Source organism: Sinohyriopsis cumingii, chromosome 12 (genome assembly GCF_028554795.1).
Source record: "Sinohyriopsis cumingii isolate HCF-2022 chromosome 12, ASM2855479v2, whole genome shotgun sequence".
NCBI lineage: Eukaryota > Metazoa > Mollusca > Bivalvia > Unionida > Unionidae > Sinohyriopsis > Sinohyriopsis cumingii.
Window position 1 is genome coordinate 17161121 of NC_142972.1, and position 15000 is coordinate 17176120.

Genomic DNA, 15000 nt, shown 5'->3' on the forward strand with positions numbered 1-15000 from the left:
CATCCATTCAGGAGAGTAGCAATAACAAGATTTTTAAAATGGCCACTGTGCAAGCAGCCTCAATTTCATTTAAACCAGCTAGACATCATAAAAGGTCTTCCACTGAAAACTCCATTTTAATATGACTTTCCATTCAGAAGCAGTAATGATAAAAAGATTTTCAAAATACCAGACACCAGATCAGCACCATTTTTCCATTTAAAACTGACTAGACATCATAAGAAGTCCTTCAGTTAGAACATCAAGTTGATATTACCATCCATATATGTCCATGCAGAAATAATTTTCATTTAGAACCAACAAGACTATGGGGTGAATATGTGTGTAAAGTTTCATGGAAATCCTCTATTGAGGAGCAAGAATAACTTGTGCTAATGAACAGATGAACAATGAACAACAGACCATCCCATAAGCTCTTCCGGTCTATGACCTGTGGAGGAAAAAAACTGCAAGAATAAAGTGATTTGTCTATATCTGCATCCTCATAACAATCCTTGAAAAATTGCAGAGCCAGTTTGTCTGTGTCATACAATGCTTCAATTACAAAATAAAATGGGCAATTGTGGAAGCAAAGTGATTTGTCAATATGTGCATCTCCAGGTGATGACCAAAATATTTCCAAAACTTCAAACCAGTCCTTCAAGTACTGCAGGACTAGTAGCACTGATGAGATGGATTGTTTCATACACTGAAATAAGCTACAAGACAAAAACTGCACCAGCAGCATGAATTGTAAACATTATCATATTCTAAACATAATGAACGACAGTGGTTAAGCATGAATTTGGACAACCTTTACCAAAACATTCTTTAAATAACAACCTATCAATTTTGAAAATAAAATATGTACAATAAATCTGGCTTCTCTTTAGAGTGCTACTCACATGTACCTTAGGCTATGTTCCTTCATAATCAAAAAGGATACAGTGCAATTAATACAGACATATCTGCTATTATCAAAGTTCGGATGGTTCAAATTATTGGCAACACCCAGTGCTTGAATATTTCAAGAGATGACTGAGTGTTTAACAAGAGAATTTACCCAAGAATATGGTCACATGGGATGTTGATAATGTGCTAAGAGACTTACAATTGCTTTCGCCAGTTTGCAAACTTCCCTTGATTTACTTGTATACATTGGTTTTGCTTCTGGTGTGGCTTTCTGGCCAAAGAGGGCAAACCCTTCATTTCTTAGATCTTAGAAATTTAGATGTGAATAAGAACAGAGTTACCTTTATAATGGGTGATTGTAAGCAATCAAAAGCAGGAAATCATGTGGGTGAATTTTAAATATCAGCTTATGCACCAGATATGTATAGTTACTCTTTTGTAGATATTCAGAAAGGACAAACAATATTGAAAATAAGTAAACCAAACTAGTTGTTAGTTTCCAGACCCCTTTTTGGGCAGTGAACAGGGACACTATTTCAAGATGGCTAAAATCCACCTTCCAAGCTGCTGGCATCTATACTAATAGTTTTGCCCATAGGATAAGAATGGCATCCACTAGTGCAGCTTTTTAGGCAAGGTACCTGTGGCTGCAATATTAAAAACAACTGGTCAGAGCAAAGACTCTGAGTTCGAGAAATATTATCAGAAACTTATCACATATGACTTGACATTTAGTGAAATACTTTTTAAATCAACTCAAACACATTATTATTATTATTATATTAAGTATTACGTACATGCATTTACCATGTTAAGCTGAATTTGCATAATAAATTCTCATGATTTTCGATTCACTGTGATTCACCCTGTTATCCTACTATACTTCTGTCACAGGGATCACATGCCCACCCACCATTCCTCCTTCTTTCTTATATCCTGTAACCTCTCATAAGACTCATCAGTCACATGGCCAATGCATCTTCTCATAATACCCCTAAGGGTACTACAGGTTCAATGAAATTATTATCAAACCTCACACTGGTATGTATTGTTTAATTTTCCAATTATATACCTCCCCACTCCTCTATAGTGTGGATAAAAAAGTCTTAGACTGTTCTTTTTGTTACCCTCCAAAATGATCACATTTTGCCCATTCCTATTTGCAATTTGTTCTATGATAATATAAAATTTAATCTTCACGAATTATATCTGAAACAAAATTGCAAACTCTGATCGCAGATTCCCAAAGTCTGATATAAAATAGGAATGAACAACTGTTTACTAAATCTCTATATATACAAACATTTACTTGCCCTACCAAAAAATAGACAATTCTGGAAAGCTCAAATTTCAAATGGAAAATCAAACTAACTCTTGAACTCAAACTTGAACTTGACATCTTGTTTACTACTTAAAATCATGACAAAAGTCAATTAGGCTAAAACCCCATCTACAACCCCCAAGCACAATCATAACACAATTCTGGTATGCAAAACTCTATATCCACAACCTTCTATCATGGATGAAAGTAAAGCAAACAATATAAATTAAATTGTACATATGCATGTATGAATGTATGTAGTGTTATGAATATCTAAATTGTGTGTTTAACTTTTCTCCATGATTGTAGATTGTATGGATCATTTTTAAACAACACATTATGCAGCTAACTTTGTCCATGATTGTAGATTATACTTTAAGATAATGATCATTTGTGAACACTACATTTACTTGGATTTGAGTTCAGGATATTGATTTTCTGTAGGATAAAACCATAATCTATATGATTTTTGTCAGATTGTTTACTAAACTGTAAGTGGAGGCCTAACCTTGTTTGCAAATTTGATGGAAATTTTAATTAAAATGACCTAGGTTCAGACCATGTTTGTGTGTCATAAGTCAGGTGACATTCTGTATACAAGGAAAATGAGGTAAACAATTATTCATTCCTATTTTAATATCAGTTTTTGTGGAATCACTTTTAGTTGTGTTCAAACATAATTTGAGAACAATTATTCAAATTATTCATTGGAATTACAAAGTGAACATTGACTTTTTAAACAAAATCACTATTTTGGGAATATTGTAAATTTATTCACGGCCATTCTGGATTATACCATTATGATACATCAAGACTGCTGGCACATCAGTCATTTAAGGATAATGGTACATCAACACATTCAATACTGGAATTCACTCAGAACACTCTATACTTTTGGACTTGTGATAGAACTTTTAAGATTATTTGAGATTTTATTCATGATACTGTCAGCTCCTCTTAAATTTTCATTTAATAACTTAGAGAATTAGATTATTTGTTGAATTTTACTCTACTTGTTGGTTTTGCTTTTTCTATTAGTTTAATACTATAGAGTCAGAACAGTATGTATGTATATATGTATGTACATATGTACGTACGCACACATTCATGCATGCATGTATGGATGGATGTATGTATCAATGGATGGACAGATGCATGCATGTATGGATGGATGTATGTATCAATGGATGGACAGATGCATGCATGTCTGTATGTATGTACAGGCACACACACACAAATCACAATGTGAAAAACAGTCTGCACTGGATCTAGCAGGAGTTATGTGTGTTAGGGATTAATTAGGACAAATGCAAAAAAACAATGCAAAACTAGTTATGAGACAACAGAAGAAGGGCTCTGAGCAATGCATCCATTATTATTTCAACTGGCCTTAAGGCCAGCAACTAAGTAGAGCTAACAGAAACTTATTCTGAGGTGAAAAGAGATCAGTTTTACTTCTACATATTCTTTGCCCAGCCTCAATTTAAAAGCATGAAAACTAACCAACAGAATCACTGTTTAACATTGCAACATTGAACATGGCAAAGTAGACTGATGATTAGGTATCTTAAAGACGGAAAATTCACCTAATTGTACATGTACTTACTCTGAAAGCAAGGTCACTCAAGCACTTCTGAATGCAGGGCTGGAAGGTCTCCACGTTTATGCAATAGAGTTCTATCAATGGTGTTGTACTATAAGTTGACAGACAGAACTAAAAGGATAAATATATAATGAATTTCTCCAAATTCAAATGAATAATCTGTGCAAAATTTCTGTGAAGGTTATATCACCATCAATATTTGCAGATAAGATGTGACAATACATTTTGGGGGAAAACATGATATTCAGCATACATTTCATTAACGTCAAATTTTAGGAAATTTTAAAAGTTTATCAGGAGATTTCACTTCAAATCAAGAGGATTTTCATCTGCCCCATTTCCTTTATGCACAAGAAACAAAATTAGCAATAATAAAATAAATTTCAATATATTGCTATTTAAATATGATACTGAAGAATACAACAAAACTCACAGTAAGTACATAATTAAAGACCATATATAATAAAATCACAACTGTCTGTGCACAGTAAAACAGTAAATAATGGAACATCATTACTATCACCGAGGACTTAATTAACATAATATTGGTCCCAGTTTCTATTTAAATATGCCAGCATCACTACCTAATACTCACAGAAACTAACATTACTACATTTCCAGTATCCTCAGTAAAAGTAAACACAATGAAACCATTCAAGACACAAATCCCTTGTGATGAAAGTAAATTTTTATTTTTTAGTTTTCAGTTTACCAAGGTTAACTATTTTCACTCAAGAATTAGATGTGAGCAGGTGTTTTATTGTATACCAGTAAATATTTACATGTACTGACAAAATACAATGAGAGGTTTCACTTATTATCTCTTCCAATTTTTTACTGACAGAAAACTTAAAGGGTATCACTAGCATCAAACATTTAAGGTATAATGTTATTCTGTTCCCATTCCAACTACAGTATTTATCTGGGACTAAATGAGTAAATACAGATGCTTTTTTATCTTAGAGGATAGTTTCATAATGACAGTCAACTTTAATACATGGAACATAAGATTGTAAAGCACAAACTCAATATTTGTAATCACTGCCATCTAGAGTGTACCTAGAACAGGTTATATATGTATATATTATATAAATGTGTTTCTAGCCATTCAGCTGGGGGGGGGGGGCAGGGAAGTTGCACTAATGCATGTCTGTGTACATAATGCATTGTGTGCTGAATCCATATACTGCTGTTTGTGTACACTAATCCATGATATCTCTTTTGCATGATTCTACATTGTCAATAAATTTAGACTGTAATGTCAATTGCCAAACTGTCATGCACCTTAAGCTGCTCATCACTCATTCCATAATATGTCTGTCTTCTAAGGTTGACAAGTCATGCCAAATGAATCAATATAATGTGTGTCCAAACATCCACCATAATTCTATCTCATTAAGAAACAAAACTGAACTTCAAGCACCAAAGGACAAGTATTTATAACAGGCAGCTGTATTCTACATGGAGCAAGTGTCACAGGATTGAAAAAGAATGTCCAAAAATGTGCAGTATCAGGTGCTACTGTACAAAAAATACATACTGAGATTAAGCTGTATAATCTTAATTTAATATTTCGGTCAATTACCCACCTCTTTGCCATTTAGATTTCTTATTTCTGTGTGGATTTTTCAAACATTGTAATAAAAGAGAGAAATTTCAAGTAGACGACTTTTTATAACCAGAATCTGTAACAAATCTGTGCCTTGGCCAGTCGGTTTATTTCATACAGGAACTGACAATGATCATGAAAACAAGCTGAGGCCAATTACCAGCTACAATGGGGCTGAAGAGGGCCATTACTCCAGTACTCCCACAAATACTGCTTCAGGCCAAACATTATCATTTGGCTATGACACTAATCTCTAAGTGAGTCTCATCAGTGACCTTCAAAGACAAGTGGACAAACTTCAAAAACAAATTAAGAAAGTGATTGGGGAAAAATTTAAGTCCACAGCTCAAAAGGAGAAAGTCGGAACAAGGTCCAGACACAGACTTCTGCTACATTTAAAAGTCCACAGGCAACACAGACTGTATCCATTGCTAAGTCTGGTACACAAATCTATGATATGCATACAAAGATGTGCCCCATGTCAATTGCAGCAATACACAGAATGTGTCCAAACTTCCAAAACAACCTATCTCATTTACAGAAAATCTAGAACCTCAAGCACTAAAGAACAATGTACTCATAATAGGCTGCTCCATTCTAAATGGAGTAAATGTAAGAGAATTGAAAAAGAATGTCAAAAATGTGAAGTATCAGGTGCTACTGTATAAATAATGCATGCTGAGTTTAAGCTCTACAATCTTAGAAACTTCTCCACAAATGTAATATATGTTGGAGGAAATAATGTGGCACAAAGAAATCATGATTTGGAACTAAAAGAATACATGATCAAATTCTTAGACATATCAATACTTGAAATCCTAAATGTGAATAAGTTCTGTGTGAACTGGCACCACATGAAGATTCTGATACATGGGATACAAATGAATCCATCAGAAGATTAGCACAACTAATGGAACTGTGAAATGGTCTACAACTACTATGATTTCATTACCAAAGATAGTTATGTAGACAAGACTCTTTATGGTAAAATTTATCTAATTCACCTTTCATATGAAGGAGTAGAAAGACATAAATGAAGTCATCTGAATTGTGAAAATCAGAAACTTACAACAAAGGGCAGTAGAGAACAGTGAAAGATGGAGAGAACTGGTTTAAGTCAATTGTGGTGCCCAATGACCTCTTGGATTATGGGATTTATGATGATGATTATGGACATTTAAGGACAAATCATAGATGTATGAGTATGGTGAAATAAACCATATAATTCCTAAGTGTAGGCATTATAAAGTGGTAAGAAATTTTGATGCCAATTAGTTCCAAGATAGGACACAAAACTAAAATTCATTACTCTGATCAACAGCACACTGGCAAAGATGCAGTTAATCTTCTTTATTAGTGGTACAAAAAGCTTTACCTCAGACTCTTGTAAACAAAAGCTGTATGGTAAATCCCGATCTCACTTATACAAACATATTCATCATCTTAATTTCTGTATAAAGTGATTAATGCAACAAATCTTTGTGTATATGTAATTATTCCTCCCAATGTAAACAAGAAAACACAACCAGCATTTATGCCAAGAATAAGCTGACTGTAAATAATACGTTAAACAGGCCTAAGAAAGAAACTATGCATAAGAATGTGTTTATAATAGCATAATAATGGCAAAAATGACAAACAATGCAAATATATCCAGAAATAATAGTATCTCCATGACAGCTACATAAAAAACATTGCAATAACCTACATTACCAGAGATCTCAGAAATGCTTAATTACACATATTTGGATGCCAATTTTTGATCTGGGATGCAGAAAATCACTGAGGCGGGAGTCCTAAAAAGAACATGATGCAATAGCTGGGCGGCAAGTTCAAAGGCTTTGACTGGCTACCGGGTGAGAAATGTACTGATATTTACAGTGATTGAATTCAAAGTCAGAAAAACCCAGATATGCACATGTGGTCATTTATACAAGTAAATCAAATAAACAACTTTAGCTTTCATTATTGTGTTCATTTACAAATGTATCGGAATAAGTAGTGCACGAGAATCAAGACATGTTGAGACTTAGACAAAATGCCATTCGTAAATTTGGATAAGCATTTTGGGGTTAAACGGCAAACTTACGAAGATTGTAACGAGATTTAGAAGAGTGCTAAAGATGCTAGAATTGATAGTTCAGATGGGACAGTAGCTAAGTGTAAGAAAGTGTGTGATGCCTAGCTTAGTGATTGGAATAAGTCCTTACTTGGATTGACAAAATTCAGTATCACTCTGATGGACGAACAAGAGCTATTTAAGAGGTACATTGACTGACCATACTTTTTTAAAAATGTCCCTCACCTTAGCCCAGTTAGTTCTAGTGTTGTAGCGAAATGTATTCATCAAGACATCAGAAGCTAGGCCTAGTTTTGATCTCAATTACGTTGACAAACAAACTCTTGCCCATTCACAAGCATATGTTTTGATAGCTGACTGACCATTAACCCTTTTCCTAGTAAGATAGATAAGATAGCAACTATCAATTTCCTGCATGATATTAAAAATACAAACAAGTGTTTTAAGATCAGAATCGGTGATCTGGATATATATTAACTGACTCTTGCACATTATTTCATCATAAAATTAGTTTGAAACTGTAGGTGAACCAGTAGGCCTAACGGGAAATAATGGCGGACTTTGCTAAGTCTGGGATGTACCAGTTTATTGATTGTCGGTTTTCGTAAATCATCGGGTAAATATTTTCAGAAAAATATAAAATCACTGAAAGCAAAGCCAAGGTATTATTTTATCACGAGATGTGCTTTAAGGTCTAAGTTGTTTTCCAACTTGACATGTATTTGTGAAAATACGGGGAAAAAACAGCAAATAAGATACTATTTAACCATTGCTGAAAATTACTACAAGGATGTAGACAAATAAATAAACCATAAATTTGCAATCCTATCAATGGACTGTCATAATGAAGCTATATTAAAGTGAGTGATTACATTATGCAAACCTCTCCATCTAAAAATAGATGCACTCACGTATGTGTTGATTCTGTAGAAAAGAAGGGACTGCAACTTTTGATGGTGGGACTCCTATTTTTACCAAAATGGGAGTCCTGGACTCCTAGTTTTAAAATCCTAGCGAGACCTCTGATTACACTTAAGAATTTAGGAATTCAGGAAAAGTTGTCAATATATATCATAAATATTCAGGGCATCAGATGGAAAACTGAAACTAAACTGACTGTAAGCAAGACCTATAATGTTCTGTTTTGATGGATATGACAATCCTGTTCACAGAGACAGGAAGGCAGGAGGTGGGGAACTCCTAGCATATATAAAAAATGGTACAGTTTGTAAATGAAGGATGTATCTTGAATACTAAGAAGCTGAATCAATATGGATTCAGATTATCCCAGAAAAAGCCAAACCAGTGGGTTTCATGTATAGGCATCCATCTTCAAATCTTGACTGGAATGAACATTTTCAATTTCAAATAGACTCTTGTGGTTTGAGCATCCATCCAAGATGCTGGAGATCATGGGTATAAACACCAACCAAATCATACCAAAGACTTATCAAAATGGGATTAACAGCTGCCTCACCAGGCATTCAACATTATGAGGTTAGTGTTAGGACTGGTCAGCCTGGTGTCAGGATAATGTGTCTGGGTGGGACATCATGCTAAATGTCTGCATCATGATGCTCCAGTGCTTGACAACACTATAAACTGCCACACTGCAGACATCATAGCAATATAACTAAAAAACTGTGAAAGCTACTTTAAAAATCCAAATTACAGACTCAATTTCAAATAAAGAAAATTATAAATAAAGACAGTATTACATATTAAGTGACATAAACAAGGACCTCCTACATAAACATTGGCTGGATTTTGTTGAACCTTTGGGATTTTTCAGTTAGGTAATGAACCACAAAGGTAAAACCCACTTCCAAAACACCCACATCAAATATACAAACACACAAGAAAATATTTCAAGAATTTCTATTCCAAAAATTGGTTTAAGTGATCATTTTGCAATTTTTCTCAGAAGAAAACATAACAACAATGTATGAGAAAAGATTGTTCATAAATCAACCTCATACAGGTCATTTAAAACTTTCAAAAATGATAACTTTTTAAATGATTAAGAACAAATCCCCTGGGATACTATTAACATTTTTTATGATACTGAAGATATTTGAAAAACTTGGTCTGATCTGTTTTTGGAAGTTGTTAATAACATGCACCTTTGAAGATACATAGATTTAAATATGATCATAAACCTGGCTGGGTCACCACAGAAATTTTAGATACTATGAAGAGATGAGACCACTTGAAATCAAACAGTAACATAAATGAATACAAAATCTGGAGAAATAAAGATTCAAGAGTTAAAGAGAAACCACTACCAAAAAAAAATCCTGACAATAAGAATAAAACCTACAAACTGTTAGAAATTTTTTTTAAGGAATTTGGAGCAGAAAAGTGCAAAAATAAGATAGATATATCATCCCTATTAATGATGTAAACCATGCTTATGATCCATATGACATTGCAAATATTTTAATGAATTCTTTGTCAACACTGCCTCTAAAATTACAGAACACAATTTCAGAACTAAAAAGTTCTTGTTCCACACAACTTCCAAATGGTACTAAATCTAAAATGCCAGTTAAATCTGAGATGCCAGAAATGAGTGCAGAGTTTGTTTTGAATTATCTAAAAAAGATGGATATTTCAAAATCTAAGGACATGAAATAATAGATCCAAGACTTCTTAAGGCAGCAGCATCTGCTATAGCTAATAGTATTACCTTTCAAAGATTGCAAACTGGCATGCTGCATGTTCTCTATGATAACGTTGATCTGAAAATGACTTGTTTTGATAAAATTGTTGTAATACTTATAGACAATAACTTGCAATAGTCTCATCATTGAAATTACAGTTTAAAGAAAATAAACTCACATCTATGGTTACTAAAGAAAATCAAGCTTTCATTCCATTACAGTACAGAGCTACCTTTTACAAAAGTTACATTCAACTACATCTTGACTACTGTAATATAATTTGGGGCAACAAATCTGCTACAAATATAAGAAAAATTTCCAGACTGCAAGAATAGGCAAGTAAAATAATTACTGATTAGCAAATAGAAAATGTTTAAAATGCAATACTTACAATCAAAGTATTACCAATGCATGAAAGAATATTCTTGAGAATGGCCAAAATGATGTATAAGGTGTCTGCAAGATCTGCCCCCACTTACCTGAACATCATTTTCCAGCAAAGAGAAAAGGCTGGTACTCCAGATCTAAGTTCCTTGAAAGGTCCCAATTTCAAAGTACCCAAGTCAAAAAAGAAGCTATTCAAAAATAGCTTTCAATTTTCAGGTGCCCTTGTTTGCAATATACATTAAATAGATCCAAGTATCTCTTCCTTCCACAATATGTGTATTAGATGGATTAAATCATAAAAAGAAATAAAACTCTGGTGCACTTTTTAAAGTACACTTTACGCAACCCACCTTCTGTTTAAGAATTTTTGTGTGTGTGTGAGTGAACATATTATTATTCGCCTGTATTAAATATGTACGTAACAGGTAACAGAGGGCCTCAAAGTAGATTACTTCTCAATGGTAACTACCTGAGTCACAGAATGAAAATAAGATCTTTATTATTATTATTATTATAGGAATTCTTGTCAAGAAAGTGTCTTGCACCAACCTTTCCTCAGAACTGATGATCACTAAGTTGCTTTGCACAAATTTCTTCCCTATGATATTAATTGCAGCATGCAAGAATCTGGTTCATTAAACTGTACTAATAACCAATCATCATTACCGATACAGACACAGATAGTGTATACTATTAGACCCAGAAATTTAATCCCACTCTAAGTTTTTTAGATACTGAGAGGCATGACAGAAGGCATTGCTAATACCAGAAGATGGTTCTCCTCCTCAGAAGGTTAACATGTATGCACTTCAAGAATGTGCACATAACATTTCTTAACACATTAACCCCTAGCAACAACTTAACGGGACAGGAGGTAGTAGCCTACTGCCGAGCTCTGTAGCGTCATGGTCATGCATGATACACTAAAGTGGTTGGTATTTTTGAAAGGTAGACAGCTGTAGCTCTACAATGATACCAAATAATCTGGAATATCTAGTTGTACTACAACATACAGATAAAAAAAACCTCATTTTTGGACCCGACATTTTTTTACCCAAAATTCTCCCGTGGTCGGAATCCGATTTTGTGTCCAGATTTTAGACTTTTTGGTCTCAGATCTAAGGCAAACCGGTATGAACTGCAAACAGACAGATGAGCCTTTGCAAAAAGTAGGATAAGATGGGCATTTGGAATAAAGAGTAGTCTCCATACAAAAATAATGGCTACGTTTAGCAAAAGAAACAAAAAAAAACACAAAAGAACTCCATCTTTTACACTTCTGCTCATGCGCAAGTCAAATAGCCAATGAAAAACGATGTTTCTAACACAACTAGGCAGTATGTTATTGAAAGATGACCAGGGATTTGGTGTTTTCAAGTCTATTCAGAAATAGCTTTCAAAATGTGTATCCTACTCCATTTTCAGGCAAAAATGATTCAGGTGAAAATAACAAAAAGCTCCAGGGGTTAATGTGTTAAAGATAATTGTCAAATGAAAGAACATTTTCATTGGGAACTCAATCAACCTACCAACTTACTTTAAAATTGATCAAGACAGATTAAAACATCAAAAAGATCTTTTTCATTTGTGCTTAAAAACTTCAAGTATTTACCTCTCTTTCAAGAATACGATAAAGGTCTTCCTCAATTTGAGAATTCCATGCATCCCTTAGAGTCTCCGATGGTAACTTTTGTGGAGCAGCAATACAGTCCCATGCCTAAGAATAAATGGAAAAATAATTGTTTTTACTATCAAAACACACTTCATGTTAGAAAGATCTCAATGTACATATTGTAAAAGATGTAAACTTTATAATGAACAGCCCAAAAGATAACATAGTAAACCAACTAAATCTATAACCTTTTAAGTTAATATTCAAGTTACATGCTGACATAATTGCCTTGCAAGTCACCTATAATATAATAAACAACCACCTAGCTTAAAAGGCCAGTTTTCAAGGTCCCTATATCCAACAACACAAAAAAATGGACCTTTATATGTAGTTACTGGTATCCAGAGGCCACTTTCATACCTGCCAACCTTCCAGACAGTGTTGGGTGATTTTAAGACTCAAAACATTGGTTTTGTGGTCCGAAGGAAAGTACACCATGTTTCCACCTTTACAATCCATTGGAAGGTGGAACAGTCTTAATTTCAAGTACTTTTAGGGATCACATGTGATGATCAATAGGTCACATGATTGGTGAATCTTTAGAGACATCACATGATACCAGATGAGACCCAGGAAAGGTGGGTGGGTGGGTGGGTGGGTGGGTGCGTGATACATATGCACTAGTGAATCACATTCCTATACTGCTTGGAGCAAAAATTTCAGTATTGATGCCAGCAGCTTGCAAGCCAGAGTTTAGCCATCTTGAAATAGTGTGTGTCCCTACTCACTACCCAAAATGAGTCCTGGTACAAATAGTATGGTTTATTATTCCTAAAACTGTTTGTCCTAACTAATTATTCTAAGGCATAGTCATCTGTCCAGCTGCTATGCTAATTTCACCCAAATAATTTCCTGCACATGATATTTGGGATTTTCAAGGAGGTTGCTAAATGGTTGTTTCACAATGCTGAAAGTTGTACAGTTTTCTAGTGTTGTACAATAGTTTCTGGGGAAAACTTTAGTATTAAAAGGAGTAACTTATAATAACTCAGTGGATATATATATATATATATATATATATATATATATAAAGTTAAAAGTGTTTTCATTCAGTGCAGCAAGCTACACTGAATGAAAACACTTTAAACTTTTTATAGTGCAGAGAACATGGAGATCAGAACAATGGAATTTGTATAGGCCAATATTGTGAACAGAACTGTGTAATCAAGTCTCTACTCTTGTCCTAGCTGATGGACATTAAAAACTAGTTTGAAACATCTGTGGTTTCATGAACCATATACATACCTAACTTTGGGGTCATGAACCATATCAACGCTAGATATAGTTGCAACAAATAACTCCACTAACATGCCCAACATCGGGTCATGAACCATCTCCAATAATGCACTTGATCTTGGCATCATGAACCATTATCAACACTAGATATAGTTGCAATGTTTCCTACAAGACCAAAACCTTTCTGTTCATCTCAAACCCTGCCACAGTCAGCCATAGTTTTTTTGCAAAGAATCCATGTGCAATGGGAGTAATGTTTTTAGCTGTGCACGCAGCACATCATTTTGAGTCTGGTTGTCTTTTACAGGAGTCTTGAAACACGAGAAAACACCCTGAACTAATTGAAAAACTAAAAAAACTTTGTTAGTGGCTAAAACCATAAACTGACCATGACTTTGGACTTGCATACATACCAGTCACGTGACCTATGCATCTTTTAGGGTTACTTAGGGTACAAAGTGTTCAATGAAATCAGGAAGTAGGAAGAATAAAGGAATGAACATGATCATGTTGCCTTTTTATAGTCTTAATATCTAAATACATGTAATCTTTCAAGTAGTAATGTTTCAAGTATTTTCTTCTCATTCTCTTTTGAAAAAGGCTAATAAATTTTAAAATATGTTCAGAAAACCTACTGAAATTATTCTGCATCATTGAAGAATTATATTGTATCCAGGGATGTAGTCACTCTTATAACTTCATTTCAGGATTGGCCTCATTACTTATCAAGAAAAAAGAAAAAACACAAAAAGTGTCTCAATATTTAAGACACAAACAAATACTTTGTAACAGACGGCAGACAGCATGCAATAGGCTTTAATGGATGTAAGTCCTCAAACATGCAGGAATGTCAAAACCTGCCCAACTACCTTGTCTAAGTTTGTATAAGTGTCTGACACATACCAATCTGTAAAGTTGCAGACTGATTCCTTTTAAATATTATTCATTATAATTCCTTATGGAACAGCCATAAAATGAAAAAGCATTATGACTTTGTTATGTTATGAAAATATATATCATACAGGTATGAATCAGAACTTACCCTAAAACTTCAACCTGAAACTAAATCCCATGTTTAAAAAAACAATAACAAAACTCATGAAATACAGATATCAATAACAACTTGCCCAGAACTTTAACCAAGAAGCTGATGCCCATGCAGAAAGTGGGGTGACTCCATAAACTCTCTTTATTCTTCAAATAATGAAGCTGAAAATTTGATATTAAAACCTTCACCCACCTTTAAGTTATTTGGCAAATAAATACTCCACATTTGGTAGAAGTGATTTACCCACTTCTTGACTCCCTCATACATCTGGTTCAGAGTTTTCATGTGTTCTGATTGCTGACAAGTGCCTGAGTTTTGACTGTCCTTTCTTTTCTGTAACAGGTCATAGAATGCTATAGTATGAAGGAAAGCTTGTACTGCACTGTTGAACATGTAAGGTGCATTTGTACCCAGTGTCTCATTCAGCAGATCACTTGATATCTTGTATAGCAGACTTGATTGGATGATACTGGAATCCGTCCTGAAGATG

At 34.1% G+C, this 15000-nt stretch overlaps 1 protein-coding gene across 1 annotated transcript in view; it reads right to left on the reverse strand.

The window, feature by feature from the left end:
- The window catches only part of LOC149786037 (E3 ubiquitin-protein ligase rnf213-alpha-like), a 143317-nt gene that overhangs the window by 24480 nt on the left and 103837 nt on the right, over positions 1 to 15000 (reverse strand). The window contains exons 15-17 of the mRNA XM_089978106.1: positions 14703 to 14991; positions 12167 to 12271; positions 3819 to 3926 (exon numbers count right to left, since the gene is read on the reverse strand). Of these exons, the coding sequence (XP_089834232.1) occupies positions 3819 to 3926; positions 12167 to 12271; positions 14703 to 14991 (502 nt within the window). The remainder of the gene's footprint in view (positions 1 to 3818; positions 3927 to 12166; positions 12272 to 14702; positions 14992 to 15000) is intronic.